General features: G+C 42.4%; 1 protein-coding gene across 1 annotated transcript; it reads right to left on the reverse strand.

The window, feature by feature from the left end:
* Positions 1 to 707: 707 nt before the first annotated feature.
* CTNNB1 (catenin beta 1) lies at positions 708 to 22,777 on the reverse strand. Its single transcript, XM_030512727.1, has 16 exons — positions 22,532 to 22,777; positions 9,166 to 9,223; positions 8,450 to 8,677; positions 8,059 to 8,312; positions 7,733 to 7,971; positions 7,434 to 7,635; positions 6,967 to 7,111; positions 6,392 to 6,495; positions 5,966 to 6,304; positions 5,555 to 5,713; positions 4,501 to 4,620; positions 4,198 to 4,348; positions 3,985 to 4,106; positions 2,753 to 2,813; positions 1,775 to 1,995; positions 708 to 1,484 (listed from the first exon to the last, which is right to left on the reverse strand). Exons 2-15 carry the CDS (start codon positions 9,176 to 9,178, stop codon positions 1,787 to 1,789), a joined length of 2,346 nt encoding a protein of 781 aa, XP_030368587.1. The 5' UTR covers positions 9,179 to 9,223; positions 22,532 to 22,777; the 3' UTR covers positions 708 to 1,484; positions 1,775 to 1,786.
* Positions 22,778 to 22,876: the final 99 nt, after the last annotated feature.

The following is a 22,876-nucleotide window of genomic DNA, read 5'->3' on the forward strand; positions in this document are numbered from 1 at the left end:
AGACTTGTCCCTCTGCAGCCGCAGGGCCCTTGCTCTGCAAGAGGGGACAGTCCATTGTGTAGCTTTGTTCAGCTCTCAGCAGCTTGGGATCTCAAGTAAGTACAGTCAAGAGACCCTCTGATCTTCCACCAGCAAACTTCTGCACTGAAGAAGGGCCTGGGAGCTCTTGCTCGCAGCAGAGGCTGGTGCCAGCTGCACTGTGCAGATGTGCAGTGATGAATTAATGGTTGAAGAACCACATCCCCTGCTGCCACAAGAGAAATCAGTTACACACAGGTCCTATCTATCTATCTCACACAAGACCAAGGACCCCTGAAAAGAGGTTTAAGTTACTGACCCAGCTGACAGTTGGTAAGCAAAGGCTCTTCATTTGACCCTGGTGGCAGTGCCAACTAACACTGTTCTCACCTTCTGAAGCCCAAAAGCGAGTATGGGGCTGCTGGGCCAGGCAGGAAGTGAGTTGCCTCACATCTGGCTGAGGGAACATGCCAAAGCAAAGTGGCAGCAGGTCACAGGGAAGAACACTGTCTGAGAGGACCCCTGTCACCAGGACATGAGGCTCTAAAGGGTACCTACTCCTTAGTGGGATAAATGGTTCTGGCCTCCTCCTCTGAAGTACTGAAAATGATGTGCAATTCCAGGATGGTTGTCAGAAAACTTGTTACCGCACAAACACACTCTATGATCTGAAATAATTTGACACAGAGTGAATTAAAAGTTTACTTTAATTTTGAACCATTTTATAACTGCATTTTTCTCATGAAGCATCTGTATCACAGCAGGCTACAATAACTTTGGGATAAAAGGCAACTGGTAAACTGTCCAATACAAGGTTCCAAATAAACAGTTCTTACTGGCCCCTACCCAGACATATCCCAGATAAAGTTTTTGATCAAAAACATGAAATAGATCCACCTGCTTATTTTAAGCATATTAAAAAGGAAACTAATTGGACCATTTCTATTTGTCTAGTTTTTTTTTATACAAAAAGGCTACACAATGTTACACTTTATTCAGAATACAGTTAGAGCGATTATGAATTAGTGTTCTACACCTTTACTCAATCCTTAAAAATTAGAAACTGCTGTAGCATATTCACTATAACTTAATACTACGAGAGACTTTAAAAAAACCTAACAACAATTACTGCAAAAAGAAAGGCTACTTCCAAAGCAAGCAAGGTCAGTACCATTACAGAGATTTAAAAAAAATAATAAATTTTTAACAAGCAAGGCTAGGGTTTGATAAATTCCATCTTGCAATTCATTCTTGTGCATTCTTCGTTTCTTGAATCACTCCCAAAATCCATTTGTATTATTACTCCTCGACCAAAAAGGACCAGAACAAAAAGTTTACTTCAATTGTTCCCATAGGAAACTCAGCTTGGTTAGTGTGTCAGGCACTTTCTGAGATACTAGCCCACCCCTCGAGCCCTCTCAGCAACTCTACAGGCCAATCAATGCAAGTTCATTCAGATGATACAGCTGCGAAGAGAAAAAACACAGGGGTCAGTGTTCCCGAGTAAAGAACTGCTTTGACACATAAAGACTGCATGAAGCCAGTGCACAAGACATTAACAGTTAATTACTTCCACACTTGACAGCAGAAGTCAGTTTGGAGTGTTCTGGTTGCGTGTTTCCAGAGCGTTTATGCACTACTGTGGCACACTGGGACCCAACTGAGCCAATCCCTCCCTGCCAACCAAGTCCTCAGTCCAGTCATCGGGTTTTCTCTTTTTGTTTTGTTTTTGAAATTCAAGGTTGGAGCTTCTTACCTAAAGGATGATTTACAGGTCAGTATCGAACCAGGCCAACTGATTACTGTCACCTGGAGGCAGCCCATCCATAAGGTCCTGGGCATGGCCAAGATCTGGCAGACCATCAACTGGGTAGTCAGCACCAGGGTGGTGGCCACCCATTTCATGTTCCATCATAGGGTCCATACCCAAGGCATCCTGACCGTATCCGCCCGAGTGGAAAGAACGGTAGCTAGGATCTAAGAAAGTTAAAGGTGGCAGAGGGAAAAAAAGCATAATGTTAACAGATGTTAGATGCATCAGAAGCTGCAAGTATCAGTGTGTGAGAAGATTTTTGTAGCCATCTAATTCTTTTTCTAGTTCAGCCAAGTTCAACACAATCTGTTGCCTGCCCTTAATGGCTATTCCATTGTTCGAAACAGCCTTCCAGTATGATCCTGCAGACAAAGCACACTGCAGTCAGAAGCACGAGCAGGTTCCAGCCAAGCCATTAGTCTGCACAATCAACAGTACTACAATTCAACAATACTGCAGCAAAACCAGGCTCCAAGACTGTAGACTTGCTTCTGAAAGACTAGTCAAAAATAGCTTAGAATCCTTAGGGAAAGGCTTGCGTTCAAGTCTATAGCCACTCACAGACTAATACATTCAATACCAGCTTTTTTGTTTTAAAGAAAAACTGCACTATTGGAATTGTCAAGTCCATTTGTAAAGAATGTAGAAGATTTCTGGAAACAACACAGCTCAGTGGGAGATGCTCCCACAGGACTCAGGCAAGAGACACTGGTTTTGCATGTTCATATGGCTCCCATTTCAGTGCTGCCAGTGGGGCTGCAGGAACTGGTTATTTGAACTGGCAAGTTCCCCTCAGCCTGTCAGTTTGCAATACCTTATTGAAGAGTAATTCACTCTTCGCTCATTTGCAGTTCTCCTTTAAAACCTATGACTTGACTTCATCTGACTTAAGTTCAGTCAAGAGAAACAGAAGAGACATACCATCTGGGCGGTATCCAAGAGGTTCTCCCTGGGCACCAATATCTAGTCCAAGATCTGCCGTCTAGATGTACACAAAAAGTTACAAAACAGTTTTAACGTGTGATCTTTGGGCCAGAACTAGTGATTCTGAGTTTAAAAAGTTCTGAAGCTTGCCCCAGATCCCTTATTAGCAACTCTCCTGCAGTGAGCACTGCAAGTAGGGTACTTTTGTGAACATGATATGCATTTTTATCTAAGCACCTGCATCTAGTTTAACAGCCACATTTAGATACAGAAATCCTCAGATCACTGGAAGGAGGGTTCTGTTTGGGAATGAAAAAGATGGGGCAGGTCTAGGAACACACCTCCTCAGGTGCACCTGTAAGCTCCTGCAAGTCACCTGTTCCGAGATTCCCCAGCCAGCAACAGAGCTTTTAAGAGTGCTGAAGGAACCTCTCCCAGTTTGCCCCAATTACAGAAGTACCTGTCTGCAGTGCAACTGCATAACTCCAAGAGATATTCCATTTTAGCTTTTTTTCTTTCCTTTTTCACATTACTGTGGTAAATACAGACTTTAGGAAAACAGAAAAATAAGCACTGAAATAGTACAAATCAAGGGCTACTGTCCTTCATTTAGTAAATACAGACAATATAAGATAATCTGGGGAAGAGACAGAGACTTAGCAAAACCTTCCCTCTACCTCATCCACAGTGTTTGTTTTCAGTCTCAATTCACTGTGCAGCCCTTAAAGCATGAAGAAAGGCAATGGGTGATAATCAGCCTGCAAACATATTCAAGTCTGAAAGCTCAACTGTAAGAACACAAATTGCATCCCCACACCAAGATTATTAGTCCAACACTGTTTGCTTGACAGAACCCTCACAGGATATGTTTTATCTTTATGTTTCCCTAATATCACTCATACCTCCATTTTTGCATTCAGAGTTTGTGATAAACAGCACAGAAATGTACAAAGTTCTCCTGTACAGCTTTGCACACTAACAAACATAATGAGAATTATAAACTTTAACAGCAGTAAAGAATGGACTCCTCCTATCTGCAAGGGAAGAAGCAGCTCTAAGGCTGCTTGCCACAGGTTCAGTGAATCTGAAAGCATAGAGTAAAAAAGGTACAGCCAAATGTAAAGCTGGGCCCGGATCACTGATGGCATCTACACATCACTACTGGAAGGAGGGAGGACTTGGAAGTAAAGTCTGCCTAAGGAACCAGTAACACAGAAGACACAACTCACCTCATTCCAAGCCATTGGCTCAGTCCTGAACAGAGAGCTTGTCAATTCAACTGAAAGTCTCTTCTTATAGTCTTGCGGTTTGTCCTCAGACATTCTGAACAGCACTGCAGCTGCGTATGTTGCTATCGAAAGGAAGAGTGATTTTAGTAAAGGTCAACTCTTCTAGCCACTTTCCTAACACAGGTTTGAAACCTGTCTTTTAAGTTCACTTACCAACACCCTCATTCCTAGAATGAAGCAGTTCTGTTAAAGGGGCAGTTGCACCTTCAGCTTCGATTGCTTCAGCTGCTTCCTTGTCTTGAGCCAGTTCACAGAGTACACCGGCAGCTACTCTCTGGATATTCTCAATGGGAGAGTACAACAACTGCAACCAAAAGACGAGGGTTTCTTTAGCAATTCCATTTGAAATGAGCTCTTCAGCACAATCTCATTTAGCAGTTCTACCGAGGAAGCACAAGAGCGGTATTACTCGTTCTTCTAGTATGTACAATAGCATTATCTTGAGCTCTTACTTACCTGCACAAATAGTGGAATGGTATTTAGGCCCCTGATTACGATTCGATTATGAACATCACGTGCAAGAATATGCAGGGCTCCAGTGCAGCCCTCAACAATTTCTTCCATACGCACACCCTCCTGGTCAGGGAAAGAAAAGGCATTATCTGAAGTTGAGATATTGCATGCGATCTTCTAAAATGACTGTCAAAAAGCTGATCAGCCTGCCAAAAATGAACCAAACTTGACCCTGCACTTACCCCCTTCCCCCAACAGGACTTATATCCACTGTCTACTGCTGGCCTTCAAACTTAACACCCCTACTAGGAGTTGGCCCAGTTTACCCAACTAAATTCAGTAAGTGAAGCATCTGAGTGGAACTCCTCCCAGTGTTCTCAATTTTTACTTCAGTTCATTATGACCTTCATGTCTGAACACTGGCTCTTCTTCCCCCAAAATGGATTAGCTGGGCAGTTTTGAAACAGTGGTTATCAGTAACAAAGATGCCCCTTCCTGCCTCCGCAAGTATTAATTACACTCCTGCTTCCATTTGCCCCTGCTAAGGCAATTTCCCCTTTATTAATGAGTTTAATGGGGGGGAAAAAAAATCAAGACTGATCTTGCCACACTGACCTGGTACCTAAACAGGTAAGAAATACAACTCCTCAGTGCTTTTACAGCTCTAAGAACCCTTGAAAACATACAATAAGCTGTGATAACATTCTTAAACCCATACTTCTGAGAATGCATAATGAGACAGTTCTGGTTTCCTAGTACAGAACTACTTGCCTTGCCAGAGCAGGCAAACCCACTGTTTCTGTGATCTACAGCATACAGAATTAAATGCTCAAGGGGTTCTTAGTAAAATAAGAACCAAGGTTTTGGCGTTCTTCTTTGTTTAACAAAAACTTCAGGTCTGCCAAGATGGAATTATCAGCACACCAAGAGAGTAACATGAAACAGAGCAAATTACAACAGCTGTTTAGACTAAACAATACATGGCTGAGGCTCACTGACAAATGAGGAGTTCTAGAGACAATGTTACATGTAACTTCAGTTAGTGGTGGGCACTTACCACGAACTGCTGTTGTGTTCCACCCATAGAAGTACGTCGCTGGGTATCTTGATGTGCTCTAACCAGCAGCTGAACTAGCCTTGGAATAGCACCTTGTTCACGCAGCGGGGCATGGTTTGCAGGACAGAGCGCCAGATTGCGGATCAAACCAACAGTAGCCTGCAGATAAGAAAGGGGATGGGGAATAAGAGTGTGGTGAGTGTGCTTGCCGTTAGCAATTTCTTTTATTCATCTCTTGACCCCAAACGCTTAAATCTCCAGGAGACAATGCTAAGTTACTCAATTGAAGCAATTTTCCCGTCAGACAAATTGCATTCCCCAACACCTTGGAAACAAAGTATTTTGCACAGTTAAAATTACATTTTAAAAAGCACCAGTTTTCAGTGCTGGAAGCTGTTAACCATCATTTACCTTGATCAAAGGCCAGTGTGACGGTGGGTGCAACAGTTTAACCACCACTGGGAGCCCGTAATGGAGACGCACTGCGTTTTGAGCCATCTCAGCTTCTTGATGTCTGCTAGTGAGGTGACGGAGCGCACAAATAGCAGGTTCTGTGATGTCTTCCCTGTCTCCAGCCCGAAGAACCGTGCGCACAAGAGCCTCAATGCCACCAACCTGGCAAACCATCATCTTGTTCTTGTAATTGTTGCAGGTAAGGTTAGAAAGGATGCCAGCAGCACAAGTCACAACATTAATATCATCTGATCCTAAAAGCTGAACAAGAGTTCCTAGAAGGCCTTCCATGCCCTCCTGCAAAATAGAACGAAGCAAAATTTAGTCTCTCTCCTCTTCTGCTACGTTGGGTTTTGATCCTGATCGCTTAGAAGAGCTACGTACCTGCTTTGTTGCAGCATCTGACAGATTTCTCAGAGTCCAGAGACAGTTCTGGACAAGGCGCTGGCTTGGATCTGTGAGGTGGAGTCCCAAAGCCTGCATCCCACCTAGAAGATGATACAGATTTCACAGCATTAGTCAGGTCTGACATCATACTTAGATCCTCATCTTGTGAACAGCTAGGTCCTTCTCCCTCTTGAAGTCTAAGTGCGTATCTCACAAGCTTCTGGATCTTTCTTGGCATTAGTATCATAAATGGTTAGGCCCTAGCCCTTCATCCCATAGAAGACAACCCAGAAATTCATGTCAAGAGTGTGACACTGGGCCTTTTAAATGTACACGTATTCTAAGGAGACCATTCTGACAATGCGCAGCAACCAGCTAAAAACAAAGCAGACCTACTGCAAACAGACTGCTTTTTATACTTCTGGACACTAAAGGTTTCCAAAACTAGTTATGGACTAAAGGAACGATCCGAGTTCAATTTTTGATGCTAGCAGTTTCTGTTCTTGTGTGGAATGTACTGATCCTGAAGTACTGTATAGCTTTTGAAGTTACCATGCTTACAAGGTACTTACCAGCCTCAACAATAGCAGGTTTGTTGCTGGAGCAAACTGACAACACTTTCAGCACCCTACTAGTGGTCCACAATAGCTTCTCGTAAGTATAGGTCCTCATTATGTTTACTAGTGCCTGGGGTCCACCACTTGCCAGAATAATCAGCTGAAAGACAGCAAAAATTACATTTATCAGTCACTTCTGTGCATGTCAGCAGGTAGTAATTGTTGCTGGCTTACACCCATCAGAGGTTACAGATGGGTGTGAAAAACTTCACATCTGCTTCCATGATCTGTAAGCTTTGCAGTCTCACTAGAAGCATGACTGCATTTCTGCAAAGCAATTCCTGCATCCTTCACCTCAGGACTGACTGGCAAAAGCCTAATGTGGCTGAAGGTTCAGAATAAGGAGGTCAGTACACAGGAACTGTTGGGCTACCCACAGCACACTTGCTCATTTAAAGTGCTTCAGTAGCAGAGGCACTCACCTTACTTTCTTGATTGCCGTACGCTAAGATCTGAAGGCAGTCCGTTGTGATGGCCAAGAACTTGACATTTGTCTTGTTGAGCAAGGCAACCATTTTCTGCAGCCCACCAGCCAGGCGAACAGCCATTTTGGCTCCTTCCTGATGCAACAGGAGATTGTGAAGGGTTGTAATGGCATAGAACAGCACCGAGTCTACTGGGGACCTACACAAGGGAAAAAAAAAAAAAACCCTTGTGAATACCTGCACCTACTAGTACCAACTGAAAAACACATGTACCGTAGTATTAGCAGTCCACATACCCAAGCATTTTAACCAAAGCAGGGATGCCTCCTGATTTGAAGATTGCCAACAAGCCTTCACGATGATGTGAGAGGTTGTGTAGTGTACCCGCAGTACAACGAGCTGTTTCCACATCGTTTGTGTTTTGCATGGTACGTACGATAGCAGATACCATTTGAGGAGATCTCATAATAGCATGGCGAGATGCTTCCTTTTTGGATAACTGATGAACCATAACTGCAGCCTTGTTCACCACCACCTGCAGGAACATTTGAAGAAAACTTAGTTTTAAAGTCACTGAAGAAGCCCCACAAGCAAGCTACACTGAGGCAAACAAAATGCTTACCTGGTCCTCATCATTCAACAGTTTGGTCAGTTCTGGGATCGCACGAGTTGCAAGTTCAGCATCATCTTGGTAGTTTATCAAATTAACAACAGCATGTTTTAACATCTGGGATGGCTCAGCCAGGCGCTGCACATTAGTTGGATGAGCAGCATCAAACTGCGTGGATGGGATTTGCATTCCTTCATCCAATGTTTCAGGGAACATAGCTGCACGCACTCTCTGAGCTCTAGTCATTGCATACTGGCCATCAATATCTGAAAACCAAGGTAAGTCATTACCTCAAAGACAGAATAAAGAGCTCATCTTCTAGACTGGCAGTAATTCAGTATTTAGGTTTCTGTATTGTTAAGCTGCATGTCTAAGCAAACCAGTGTAACAGAAAAGGCCTTACCAGCAACTTGCTCTGGGGTAAAGGACTGAGAGAATCCTTGCTCCCACTCGTACAGCACTTGTGTCGTGTCCACATCTTCCTCTTCAGGATTTCCCTTGCCACTCAAGGAGGGAGCAGTTGTTGTGGCACCAGAATGGATACCAGAGTCCAGATACGATTGTTGCTGCCAATGACTGACTGCTGCTTTTCTGTCTGGCTCCATTGCCATATCCAACTCCATCAAGTCAGCTGTAAGAAATCATTGTTGAACAATTCAGCTTAGTTTAATTACTCCAGCAATCTTCCAAGAGATGACACAGTTTTTAAACGAAAATAAACTTCCATAAACAACTACTTCAACTCAGCAGAGGTAGCACTGCAAGTGAGACAGCAGTTTTAAACTTAGATTCTATATCAAACCAATACAGATGCCAATAAACCCAACTAACAGGCAGAGCAATCACTGCTATTGTGACAGTCTTAGTCTACTGCTTAAAGGTTCCCTTTTCCACAAACTGTATGTACTTGACTGTACTTAAGGGACCCAAAAAGCTTACAATGACAAACTTCTTTGCAGGTTTGATTTCCTGTGCAAGGTATTAAATACTGAGTAGAGCAGACATTATTCAATCCAAGTGACTTTAAAAAAGTTTAAAAAGGGGAGTAAGGAGCCAGTTTAACTGCTCTTTATTAGAACTACTAGATTCTAATAATAGAAATTGTAAGGCATTATATACCTTGGGTTGCCATGTTCCTTGTGCTCCCAGAACTCTTTCCTGCTACCTTTCAGAGACCCTGGAAAAGAGCAAGGTTAGAACTTATTAAACACTAATCAGAGCTAGTAAGACAGAATTTCATATTAGAACACTAGAATTGCAAACTAAGACTTCACCTATCTTGCCATTTCATACTACAGTGCTAATTAGCAAACCCCCATGGACAGAGATGCAAAAGAATGAGATGTTTCACCCAGACTTTTTCTGGCAGACTACATGTAAGATAAATTCTCTTAAAACTGCAAAAGAATTTAAGACTGATCATGATAGAGCCATTTTTTACTTCTCTATCCTTGCACGAAGTCCAGACATTAAATTCCGCAGCTTGGACATGCCGCAAAGACAAGAGCTAAATGTCATTTCCCTCAAAGACAACTACTCTTAAGATACTAGAAGAACTGTTTGATACAGGGTTACAACATGGATTTTCATGGGGAAAGCTGAAATGAACATTTAAGACAAGCTGATATTATTTCAGAGGTACAAAGACTACATAAAAGAGTTATAATACCTCCTCCTTTAATTCTTTGCTGTACCACAAGAAGAGAGGTTTCTTCCTACACAAAACAGTCTTCCTTGAAGTTCAACTGAAAATTGAACCAGCTTTGTAAACAAATGCTCTCCTTTAGTTGCACACATGAAGTCACCAAACTCACTTTTTTTTTTTGCACAGAAAACCAAGATAATTGGGGGCAGGAGGCTGAAATATGACTGAATGCCCTATCAAAATCTTCAGTATGCACCTCCATTTGACAGCATCAAACAGTAAGGAAGTATTTGTACCATAAATCTGTAGCTGTCTCTTCACTAACCCAGAAAGAGAAATTCGAGGCTACAGCTTCACAACGGGTCACTCAAAGCTGTCACTTTTATTTCATTTGCTCCCCTTCCCCCAGTCGAACACCATTTTCAACACGACACAGAGCTGGTGACAGCCTATTCTGGGAGCTAGCCAACCAGAAACATTTGTAGTGGTAACTAGTGCAGTGAGCAAAACCATCTCTTCCAGCAATCAGCTTTCAATGTGCCCTTAGGTGTTAGAGTTATGCTGATCAAAACATTCCTAGACAATGAAGTAAGGGCAAGCCACTAATCTCTTTTAAGGACGGGCTTGCAGTACTGTGTGTCAGGAGAACAAAGTCCATTTGACACTATTTGTGTAAAGACAGATTTCCCAGTTTAAGAGTCTCCTTCAGGAGTACCTTTTAGAAAATCAGAATTAAACAGAAGACAGGCCTGCAGTTTTAAAAGTCTCACTGAATGGCTTATATTTCACTGTCCCTGAGCCAGCTGCAGGATACTCCAGCAGCTCCTGAGCAATCTCGTTACTCTGCTGTACAAATGCCAGTGCTGTTTGTCCTGACTCTGCACTTCCACAACTTTTGGCAGCAACCCTTCCTTGGCTCTTTTAAAATGGACAGTCGATCTGCATCTGCAGCAGGTAAGCAGCACTGAGCTGATTTAAGACATAATAACATCCAGGAAGTACCCTGCTATGCATACGGTAATGCTAAAGTCCCTAAACCAGTCCTACTCCACAGCTTGGAAGAGACTAGCCAACTCAGTCTACTCACAATTTGCATGGAGGATGCACTGACAATACGACCATTTTTTTCCAGTCCCTTGAACACTGGATTCTTCCAACATTTTGGAGTAGCAGTGGTAAGGGGAAGGAAAAACTAAGTCATGCTGTCAGTTCACCATTAATACAAAAATTCTCAGTACCTAAGTTGGAAGCAGTGCCAATACAAAAGCTTGATGGCTCCCTGCAGGTCTTATGCATTACTTTGGAAGGTGTTAGTGGGGCTGACAAACAGAAAGCAATGGAATAGCACTAGAATTTGTATCTTCACTCCCTGTAGTACTCACTGTAAGTCAGATGCAACATTTCCAGTGGAAAACTGGGTGAGATCCAGCTGCTATATGCAATTTGCAATATGCTTACCACAAAAGATCTATTTTTATTGTAACCTTTCCTGTCTCCTCCTATCACGAGGCTGTTAATAAAAAATTATCACCAAACTAGTTTTGAAGTTAACATATTGGCAGATGAACCAGTCAGGAGCGTTGACCATGCTTTGAGATGTTTACTACCACCTCAGATTCAAATATGCAATACAGGGCTCTAGAACAACATTCAGAATTTCCTTCCACTGTTGAATTCTGCACAAACGAATGCAGCTGGCTCACAGCAGCTGCACTCTGAAATGGCTGTTCAATTTCAGCAGCCTGAAGAGATCAGAAGAGTAGCTGTACCATTAGATACAATCCAGCAGAGCAGACTAGCTGCTGAACTGCAATACTATTCCAAACCAAAGCTGAAGAACATCTACAAAATGGCAATGAAGAATACTGATTTAGTGCTCAGAACTGCATTATCAGTCAGATGTTCAGTCTCTGAAATGCTGACCTTAGATAAGCCTGCTGGCTGCACCTGAAAGTTTCTGACATCCTCATCTGCATTTCATACTCCTGTAACCACCCTCAGCAATTCCAGGGAGCATCTTTTTATTTAGATGGGAAAAATGGTTTTAATCCTAAGAATTCAAAATACCTGCAGACCAAAGGTAGCCAGGGAAAAGGGGTACATTCTGTTTGGTTTTAGGGTTTCTGTAACCGAATTTTCTTTCCCATTCTACAAAGGAGTAAACTGCATCCAGGCAAGCTGCTGACTTTATTTTCCTGTGTGTCACTGACAAGCGTTAACAATCACCAAAGATAGTGACAACCCCAGACCAGGTACAAATACTTGTGCTATTCATTTGCCCAACAGAAACTGGATCAATACATGCAGGATGGGGTGAGGTGGTGGGGCAGTGGAAACACCACAAAAAACCTTGCTAGGATAATAAAGCTTGTGTCTTCAGCCGTGAAGCATATACCAGCTCCTTTCAATCAAGCCCCTCTTCAAATTTATTGGAGTACACGACTGGTGACATTCCATCATCAAGGTCAGTGATACAGCTCTTAACCATCAGGAAGAGATAGAACGACTTGATATACTTTAGCATGACAGCAAGCTTCTGTAAGCCCCACTATTTTTAAAGACTAGCTGGTACTCCGAAGTCAAGTCTGAATTTTTATAACATGACATTTATTAAGAAGTTCATAGCAATGTACTGCCAGGAGTTATGGAAATGTTAACTTCTTAAAACATCCCCCATGACACTCTCCACTCATTTAGCATTCATCATCAGCTCTGGGTTTAAATGGGGGCTGGGGTTTTTTAATATATACTAAATTCCTCATATGAAGTGCAGTGCAGGACATTGCACTAGACTATGTTGTGCACCATCAGTCCCAACCTTGCACGTGAATTCTAGAAAAATGAGAAAAATAGTTCTGCAAGCTTAGCGGGCTTATGAGCCAATAGTTTCAAGTTACTATAGAAGACAGTGCAAATTTGTTGGGTTTCAAAGGACTGAAAGAGGAATGTTTTGATAATGAATAAAACTTGGGTATCAACTTCTGATTTTGGAGAAGAGTTAGGCACATGCCAAGGAAGTCAACAAGCCTATAACATTTCTCAAATCTGAGTAATTATCTTCATTAAGATTGACTCAGATTACCTGACTGATTTGATAAGCAGATCCCCTCCCCTTTATAAAGCAAGTCAAACTTGAAGTTTGAAAGTCTTACATAAATCTTTTGCTTGAGCACAGCATGTTACTAAATATTGTATGGGAAATCAAGACTGACACATTCAATCACTGTTTCTATTCAAAGGGATATGTCTACAGACCATGTTTTGATACATCTCACCTAGGGCAGACCAAGCAACTGCATCTTTAAATTAACAATTTTTTTTAAATAGAAAAAGCTGATCTTCATCTTCTTCTGCCAGTTACAGCACTTAAAAACATGAATCAGCTACATACAAGTAAAAAGAAGTACATGTACTGGAAAACAGTTTTTTTCCAAGTATTCCAAAGCTATTGCAACTATTACCAAGGTGTTACTGGAAGCATTCTTTAGGTCTAATTTTGTAACTGGTCTTGTTTCAGGCAGCTGCCTGCCAATGATGCTGCCCGAGTATCTGCTTTACAGGAAACACCAGTTCCAAAATTAATAACACCAGATAACTACAGCACTCATTCCTATGACCCAAGAACAGATATGTAAGAACTTAATGTAGCAGAAGCTTCCTCATTAACCTTAGTTTTCAAGTGGAGGATGTGGGAAATGCATTCGATTAAGGATTTTAAAAAATCCTTTGATCTTATCCTGGAAGTTATTAATCTGTTTTCTAGAAAAGGAAGCTGAGGGGGGGGAGAGGAATCATCTAAGTAAGACAACACTGATAATGGCAACATCAAAGAAGCTTTCATGGTATATAAGCTGTTTCAGGCATGAGTGACTGTCCTGCCTCCTTCAGCAATTTTTCATCTACCTGTACATGTAGTGCTATAAGTATTCCTTCAAGAAACCTTCCACTTTGTCTTCTGAAGACATGATCCAGAGATACTCACTTTAATATTCATTAGGAATAGCACTAAATTGATTAGCAGAAAGTGAAAAGTTGTAGTCTAGCTGAAGAACACACAGCAGGTAAGATGTGAGAGGGAGTGATGGAGGGAGAAGTTACAGATGACCTGTAAGAATTGATTAGTAGAATGTTTATCCACAGATGGAAACAAGGATGGCACTTGTGGGAAGCAATGATCCATGGTACTTGCAGTCAGTTTCTAACTTGGACATTTCTAATTGTGGATTAAGAAGTGAGATAACCTGGGTAGTTAAAAAAAGGACTATCATTTGCATTGTAGGTCTCAATTTAGGAAAACTTTCTACCACCAGAAATCTGTTGTAAACTTATTATTCCTTATCCAAATGGGGATGAAGTCCTCTTCTCTCACATTCTCCCAGACAGCCCAAGCAAAACATAACTCCGAGGATTTCTGTCTGGCTTCTATTGAGCTCTGGGATAGGTACTTTTGGAAGCCTTTAATATATCAGATGCTTCTGTAGGATTGGAAGAAAGTCCTGAAAGTACAGTTTTGGTGTTGTGTGTTTTAAGGAATCTTAGAAGCTTGCTGTAGGAATGACAGTGTTTACGATTTTTCTATGCAGGTTCCCTGCATAGATACTTTATTTCAGAAGATACTTTATTTCAAAGTAAAAATAAATAACATGCTTGGGTTTCAATTTGAAAATTTGTATTTAAAAAAATACTTCTTGTACACAAGAGTTTTGCTTAAATACATTCCATATCCCAAGTATTGAACAGCATTCCCATACTCTGTCTAAAGTAGCAGCATTTGCAGTCCTCAGTCATCTTGTCCACTCTGAAAGGAATAGCTGCATGCAGTGAGTGGAGGAATCAGGATATAAAACTTTACATTTCTCATTAATGTCAGGTTTCCTTCTGCTTTCAGCAAGTTGATATTTAATACTGGGTAAAGATACCTTGTCACAGGCCATCTGAAGATATCCTCAGTAAACGGAAGTAACTTATACAGTGTTAATACCAAAAGGAAGCAAGTCAAACAATACAGCCAACTCTAGAAGGAAAAACACCATGTGTTTCCACAGCTCTGAAACATTTCTATCTTCTTTTGGGTTACATGATAGAATACCTGTAGCCTTCACTACCACCTTAAAAGAAACACCATTGCAAGAGATAGAGCAGCATTACTGTATTTAAGTGTTGTGCCAAGATGTAGCAATGTCAACTATTTCAGTAGTTCTACTGAAAACTAAGAGCTACCAATAACCTGAACCTGTCATGCCACAGCACATGCATACTGAAAACTAGCTTACTGATCCTAGACTGCAACAGAACAAACTCATTCCTAAACTTTAACTCATGACAAAACTGCTCTGGTTATTTCCTCAGGCAACATTTGCTTCACATTATTCCTTCCAACCACCAAGCAGGAATAGTTCACTGCAGTGATAAACTCAGTATCCTGTGTAATCCACCCAGCTCAAATTTATTGAAGCTAGACTTCAGGCAATGCAACCTACTACTGATGCCTGCAGAAAGGTAGAAGATGCCCTGCAAACAGCAATACTTTGTTTTAGGTTCAGCTAATCACATCTCAGTAAGTTTGACTCTGAGCCCAGAATAAGTCTTAAATTGTTCTTTAAAATATCTTAATAAGACCTGAATGTCTGTGGTCTGTTTCTCCTATCAAACATTAGAAAATTAAGAAAGGCAAATAGTATCTGCTTTACTGACCTTAACAGGCTGCAATTTCCAAGCTTTAAATATCTTTAACATGTGCTGAAAGAGGCAACAAACTAGCTCGGATAATCCAGAGAACTGAAGTGGCAGAAGAGCATTTGACAGCACACACACAGACCTGCGAATGCTCACTACAAGTTACCTCTGCTTTCAGCCACTGTTTTTTTGCTGCTTCAGGTCAACTTCATTTCTTTTTTCCTTCACACATCCCAGCTTGCTGTTACATCAATAGTTCTGCCTTTTCAGCCTTTGGCTTCTGCCTTGGAAGTTATCTAAAAATTCCTTTCCACAACACAGAGGCAGAAGAGCTTCCCTACACTAGCTTTTATTAGTTTTGTAAGAGTTGATTTGATGCCACATCACAAAATAAAGTGTTATGCCTGTCTATTTTCAGTCAGCTTGGCAATCTAAGACCAATTAAGAGCACAGAGTGGAGTTTCTATTCACATGCTCATTACCCAAAGCAAACAGCATGCAGATATTTCTGTTCTTGCTAGACTTCTCTAAGTTGATTACAACTGCTTAATGGAACTGAAGTGCAGACATCTGGCAGTCTTGACTAGACTTAAACACTGGGTTAGCTGTACTAAAAGAGGATTTATGCCTCAAAAAATGTCTAGTGAAGACTCTGGTTACAAGGTCAGAAAGCTACACACATGGCAGAGTGGAGGGAAAGGGGCCACAAGGACTTTAGAACTCAGCTGCAAGTCTCCATTTTACCACACTTCACTTCCTTTAGGACTGTAGCACAGAGTGCTCTGAAACTACAGGACACTCACCTGTTTTACCCTCCCCTTCCTCCTAAAAGGGGCAGCAGCCTAGTAAAGAATCACACTTCCTAGCCAGCTTGCCAAATGATAACTGTGACACTTCCAAGTTTCAAGTGTGGCTGAAGCTATAGTGTAAGTGCAGTAAGATGCACATTTTGTTTTGCTTGCCCCAAGTACAGAATGCCACCCAGATCATCAGCAGTTTTAATCGATCACTGAAGAGCAACTTTAGTCACTGGCCAAAAGTTCAGGTCACAAAATGCATTGGAAATGGACTTGGTGAGCTTTCAAGCTGCCGGCATTGAGTGTCACTGAAACCCAAAGCTTTGAGCAAGGAACACCGCATTTAGGCACTAACAGCTTGTGCAATTAGTCAGGGTCTTCAAAGGCACTAACCTTTAAGTACCCTTTTATAAACAACCCATTAGAAGTTTCAATAAAGCAACAGTTAACATTGGTCTGAGAGCCATGGTCAGCCTACAAATACTTGAGATAACTAATCTAGAAAATGATGAGAACCTGGAGGAGAATTCAGAACAAGCATATGAGCTAAATTAATAAAAGTAATAAAGTTCACCTAGGCACTGATCTGCATGATCATTCTAAGAGATGAACTTTCAAACTTTAGAACCTGCCAGGAAGCCTCTCCAAAAATTAAGCTGACAATATCATGTAAACATGCTGTAATACCTTTGATGCACAGTACCTTACTCTTTAGGAGAGACATTTTAGAGAAATTTTGGTGGAAGTTACATATTGATAGGACAAAAGATGTCAAAAAGTACTCAGTAACAGTTACCTACCACCGTAATTTCTTACAACTATCAGCAGTACCCTACAGAATTTCGTTTGACGCTGGCCAGAGCCTAAGGCCACCACGTGGCTGGACATACTCTGCAATGTAAAGACCACACCTTTCCACATAGTCCCATACTCTTTGCTTCTTAAAGGAATACTTATACTGTAGTAACTGAAATATCACAGCACTGGATCTTGTCACTTCAGAGAAGTTAGTGTTTAGATCCACAGCACAATTATTTTGCTCTTTACCCGAGAAACATTCAGGAGTTGCAAGGGTCGGGTCAACACAATTCTTTATATTCAAAATCATGGGCAACCAGGTTCTAACAACATCTGCAAACAAAGTGATCTTTTCAAAGAGAGCTACACTTTCTGCACTGAGTATTTGTCTGTCCTCTACAGAAGTCTCTGGTTTATAAGCAGCAGCTGTACTCAAGCTGACAGAGAAATTATAAGGATATGTTTGAACGGAATCATTTAAGATAGCTTTTCACTAGTAAGCATTGTGCAACACTAGGAAAATCTATCACTTTATTAGTAGGCAAGATTGGCTTCAAGTACCTACATATCCTTCTTTGCTGAAAGAAGAGCTGATAATCTTAACATTTAAGGTGATATAAGGAACTGCCTCAACTACTAATCAGGGGTTACACATCCAGCTTGAGAACAAAAGTAAGTCTTCACATAATGTACATACCAATCATTTGATAGCAGCTTGCAGCTCAGTATTAAAGGACTGGTATGACAGTTTCAAGTTTATGAACTTGCATTAAATTCACAACAAGATTTTCAACCTGATTACTCGTATGTTGTTTTGACCAACTCATGCAAGTAACCTCAAAACAGTTACTAAGTCACTTCTGTTCAGCAGTGGATTTACTTTGAGATCTTTTGGTCATCAGCAAGCATTTCCAATTAGGGTTTCATGCAGCATTCATTATGTTTGAGTATCTTCATGGCTGGGCAAAACCTTAAGAGCACTTTTATTATCACAGCTTAGAAAGTTACCAGACCTTACATGCAGGACAGTTAGGTATCTACATTACGCATACTCCTTTCTCAGTTTGATATGAGCTATTGTTTCTGTCCAAGGTTTAGTTTGCCAGCAGTACTCACCTAAAACATGCACCAATTTGAAGCTTTTCATCCATGTGCCCCCACTTTTACCAAGTAAGATGTCTATAGTAAGATGGCAGCAGCCAGGATCAAACATCATTCTTCAGTCTTACCTAGCCACATACAAAAAAAAGCCGCCATCATGACTATTTATAGATAGCCTATGAGAACTTAAACATTATACCATATTTCATTTAACACTAATGAAGTTCAGCAACAAACCACTGCCACCCCTCAAGCTTCCTGCCTACTTAGTTTTGAGTGTCAAAAAGATACTTAATGGTTCTGCAGTCATTTATCATGATCATGGACCTCACTAACAAGAAGGGTGACAGCCACTGTACATGGCAGTCACATTACAGAAGCATCTTTCCCTTCTGTCTATATAGAAGTTGAAATATTCATTTCCACTCTCATATAGCAACAATTTAGCTAACAACCTCCCTTTCTAAACCAGTAAGTATCCTACCATAATCTAGTTTCTTCTTAGGCTGCAACCATGTTGCCAGCCCTGTACATGGGCGTTAAACACTAATCTCCATGGTCTAAGAAACCAGAGTGATTAGTCATAATTGCACTGACACTAATGAAATACTTACAAATCTGAAAGTGACTGTCCTTGCTTGTCTGTCAGAATAACTATGTATTTGCAGTAAGACGTACTGACACTCTAAAAAGCACTGTTTAAGCAACAAACATGCTAATGAAGTCTGATACTATGTTTTTTCAACTTTTAATCAAGACAAACTGACAAGGCAACAAAATTTATCAGCACCCTTTGGATGTTAAGATTTCTGGCCACTGGAGGGCACCTGAATTGTTGCCAGGACACTACAGAACTGCTTGCTACAGTTGCTGCAGAGTTGGCAAACTTCTGATTTATACGAGTCCATTTAGCACAGTGAGTCAGCCTAGAAATGCTCATTCCAGCAAATATACATACAGTGCACACTGTGCACTCCAGTATTTTGCCATCTCCAGTAAGATCCAGCTAGCTCATACTACCTTGTTAAAAGCAGCAACTTCAAATACTGCATTAACTCTTTCAAACTTTAAGGGAATCAATTTATTCCTTAAACCAGGCTCCAGAGTTTACTTCGTATTAAGTAACACAGCAAGTAACTTCTGCAATACTAATCCAGCCAGTGTACATTGTTTCCTAAAGCAACTTGGAATGTTAACAAAAAGTTGTTCTGCAATTCAAGCTGTAAAGCAACATCTGCACCCGTACTTCCCAAGGCAACAAAACCATGGGGGACACTAGTTTTCACACCAAATCAAGAGTTAGCAGATTCATAACAGATTGAGGTACAGGTTTCATCTGCTCACCTTATCAATTTGGTGTTCCATACAGATATGCTAAATAAGACTTCCATTAGTTCTCTCCTTTACATTTAGTAACCTGCCAGTGCAAAAAAAATTTCTGGCTCCTCTCTTCTTAGAAGAGGCAACACAAGCCATGCAACACTAGCATACTAAGACATTACCCTCTTGGGCTAAAGCCTTATCACTGACTACAGCAAATTTCACCTTGGGATCAAGTGTCAGAAAGGTAATAAAAGTTAATCACTGTCAGACTACCTTATGTTGGCAAGTCTAACCAACTCGGTGCAGAACACCAAAGCACCCCCAAGACACATCTTCCTATGTTTAACTATAAAGTCAGCAATACTGGAGTTCACAGAATTTTTCAAAGTTAATGTGGTGCTGTGAGGACCCGAGAGCAAGTCCCAGCTGCCTGCAGAGTTTCTCACGAAATTTTGTCAGGCTTCATCAGGTAGGATGTTCCAGGTAAGTAAGGTCAGTCCTGATTTTCCTGCCATGGTATGCAGTCTACCAAAGTCACAGAACAAGTTTTGCTGCAAGCAACGGCATGATCACCACGATCCCTGCCTTACCAGCTTTAACTATGAATTAACATGAGTGATTTTGATTACTGCTGTATTTGCACACTAGTCTGCCTACTAGACAATATTTTGCAGAAACATCCTTATCCAAGAGTTTCAGACTACACATTCAAACTTCAGTCTTAAAACTGAAGTCCACAATAGCCATGTTTCATGCCCCATTCTTGCTACTTCCTTTTCTACCCCTCAAAATACTGCACTATTAGTTTAGAAGACCTTTGGATGACAACTTGTTGTCTGAATTCAATTTCTGAAGTATTGTGTTCTGACGATTTAAACGACTTAAACTCAAGTTTTCAGGGATATTAAGTCCAGGAAGACCAAAACCAGTTTCACAAAGAAACCGTATGTCTGAAGGACAGCCAGGTTTCATGGCCAAGATTTGATAAGCCAGTTACTGACACACCATGTAGTTATAACAAAACACCAGTGTTCATAGTAAACCATATATCAAGCAAGTAGCCCAGCCTATTTATTGCTTTGGCAAGAAAAAAGAAGCTGGGTTTACTAAGACTGTACCAGAACATTTGAATAACTGACTTTTTCAATGAAGCTGTACTTTGTATTAAATCCTTGCTTTTAGAAGCTATTGTGCATTGTATTGTCCTTCCCATCAACATGGTTTTACTTATTTCTCCCCTAGACTCCTTGAAATGCTCAGCCATACAGACCAACATGAACATTCCCACACACATCAGCTTATACCTAAACAGAAAATATCTGAACCATTAGCCAAGCAAATATGACATTGCTTCAGAACAAACCCAGAATGGCAAGACACCTGATATGATTTTATCCTGAATGGCTGAATTTAGAAAGCCTTAAAGCCTCACGTGAAGATTTAAGTAGCCGCATTTTCAACAGTACCAGCCATTAGGCAATCAACACAGTAGCCGCATACCTGCAGCTGTCAGCACCTTTTAATAAATGGTGCAAGGTTCTTGGTTCCTGGACTGTCAGCTACTGAAATTCACATTATAACTTGGCCCAAAAAACACCAGCAAGTTTTGCCCTTTATGCTTCTTGAAAGCCTTGCAGTAGTACCTTTTTGTCATTCAGAAACAAAATCACAATTAAGGTGCTCACTGGTGTGTCTCCACTTAATATTAAGAAAACCCTGACACTTTTTCAGGTAGTTTTCTCGTCTTTGCCTTTACTAGAGTCTCAACACATAAAGATCTCATTTTACTAAAACCCCTCCTTGATTTCCGTCCACCGACCTCAGCATACCAGCCCAGCCTCTTTCCATTCACCACTTGCATACTTTGGGGGATGGGATGACCACAGATGTCTGGAATATACAGAGTGTCAGAACAATGGCTACTCCGTGAGAAAGAGATCAAGAAGTAGCTGATCACAAGATCAACACTGCTTTTCCTAAAGTCCTGCAAGTTGCCCATAGTACCCTCACAGCCTGTCCTTTCTTCCCAGGAGGGGTTATCTTCAGTAAATGTTTTTGGGAAGAGATTCAAAAAGCAGCCCGACATCCTACACCAAGTTGTGCCTAGGGAAGAATTTAAGGGTTTGCTAGATCTAAGAAACCTTGCTGTTCCAGGAGCAGCTAGTCATATGGAAAAGAGATTAACTAAGCTTTTCGAGAGGGAGGAACCCACCAAAACCAAACAACTGGAACTCCCTGTTCCAGGGGCAATCAGACACAAGTGCCCATATCCTACTGAGAGCCACCGCAACTTGCTTCCAACACCTCAGAAGTGCGCTTTGGGAGGTTGGAGCCGCCGTCGTCCCTCCAGCCGGCTAGGGAAAACAGCAGGCGCTTCCCCTTGCAGCATGCGAGTCCCCACACTGCCCAAGCCCCAAGTCATTCGCTACAAGACTCTGGTAATGCGGGTGTTAAAACTTAATTTGATTGCTCCCAGCTCCGGGGAGCTCCATTTCGGCGACATCCAGAAGCAGCACAACCTCTCCAGCAAATATGCATGCAAGTAAGATCGAAAACCCACAAGACTTCAGATTAGTAATCTCCCGCTGACTGCAGTGACCGTGATTAATTGCATTCGGTACAAATAAACCCGTCCCTTGCTCTCTTCCCCCCTCTCATAGCACCAACGGCGATCTGCAGCCCACTGGCGAGTCGGTACCTCCCCCCAGCCTTTAAAAAAAGATAAGGGAAGAAGGGGAACGACAACGGAAGCACCGCGGCCTCGGCTGCGGAGACCCGGGCGGCAGCGACTCGCCTTCTCCTGCAGACCCCCAGCAACCACCCCCTCGCCCCAGGACGAGCTTCCCAAGAGACACCTCGGGAGCTGCAGCTGCCGCCTCCTGCAGCCACGCAGCTGTCCGGACCTCCCCAAACAAGAGCCCTCTTCTCCTTTCCTTTCCTTCCCCCCCCCCCCCCCCTCCGCCTTTCTCCCACCCAGGCAGCGCCCCCCACCCGCCCGGCCCTTCCCGCCTCAGCGCCGGGCACACCCTGCACCCCACAGCGGCCGCGGGACGTAGCGCCCGCTCCCGGGCACCGGCGGCCGCTGAGGAAGGGGGGCCCAGCTGGGGTTCGCCTCAAGTTCCCGCTGGAAAAAAGTGGCACTAACGTTGCAAAGAGGCGAGAGCGCAGGGTCTCCCCGGGCTCCGGCTGCTGCTGCCGCCCGGGCGATCCCGGTCCGGTCAGTCTTTCCTTCCTTGTTCCCTCGCCGCCGCCTTCTCCTCCTCCTCGCCCGGCTCTTCGCTTGCGGCGGTGCCTCCGTCGCTGCCTCCCGGGTGGCGACCGTGATAGTTTCCCCCCCCCCAACCCGAGCACCGCTACTGCTCCCACCACCGAACCGAGTGAGAGGCTTAAAATGGCGTCTCTCACAAGGAGGTTCTTATAGTGATCGCCGGCCTCGGCTGTATCCTGCCGCCGCGGCCGGGCCCAGCGCACAGCATTCCACAGGCACCCA

This window comes from Strigops habroptila, chromosome 1, assembly GCF_004027225.2.
Source record: "Strigops habroptila isolate Jane chromosome 1, bStrHab1.2.pri, whole genome shotgun sequence".
Taxonomy (NCBI): Eukaryota; Metazoa; Chordata; class Aves; order Psittaciformes; family Psittacidae; genus Strigops; species Strigops habroptila.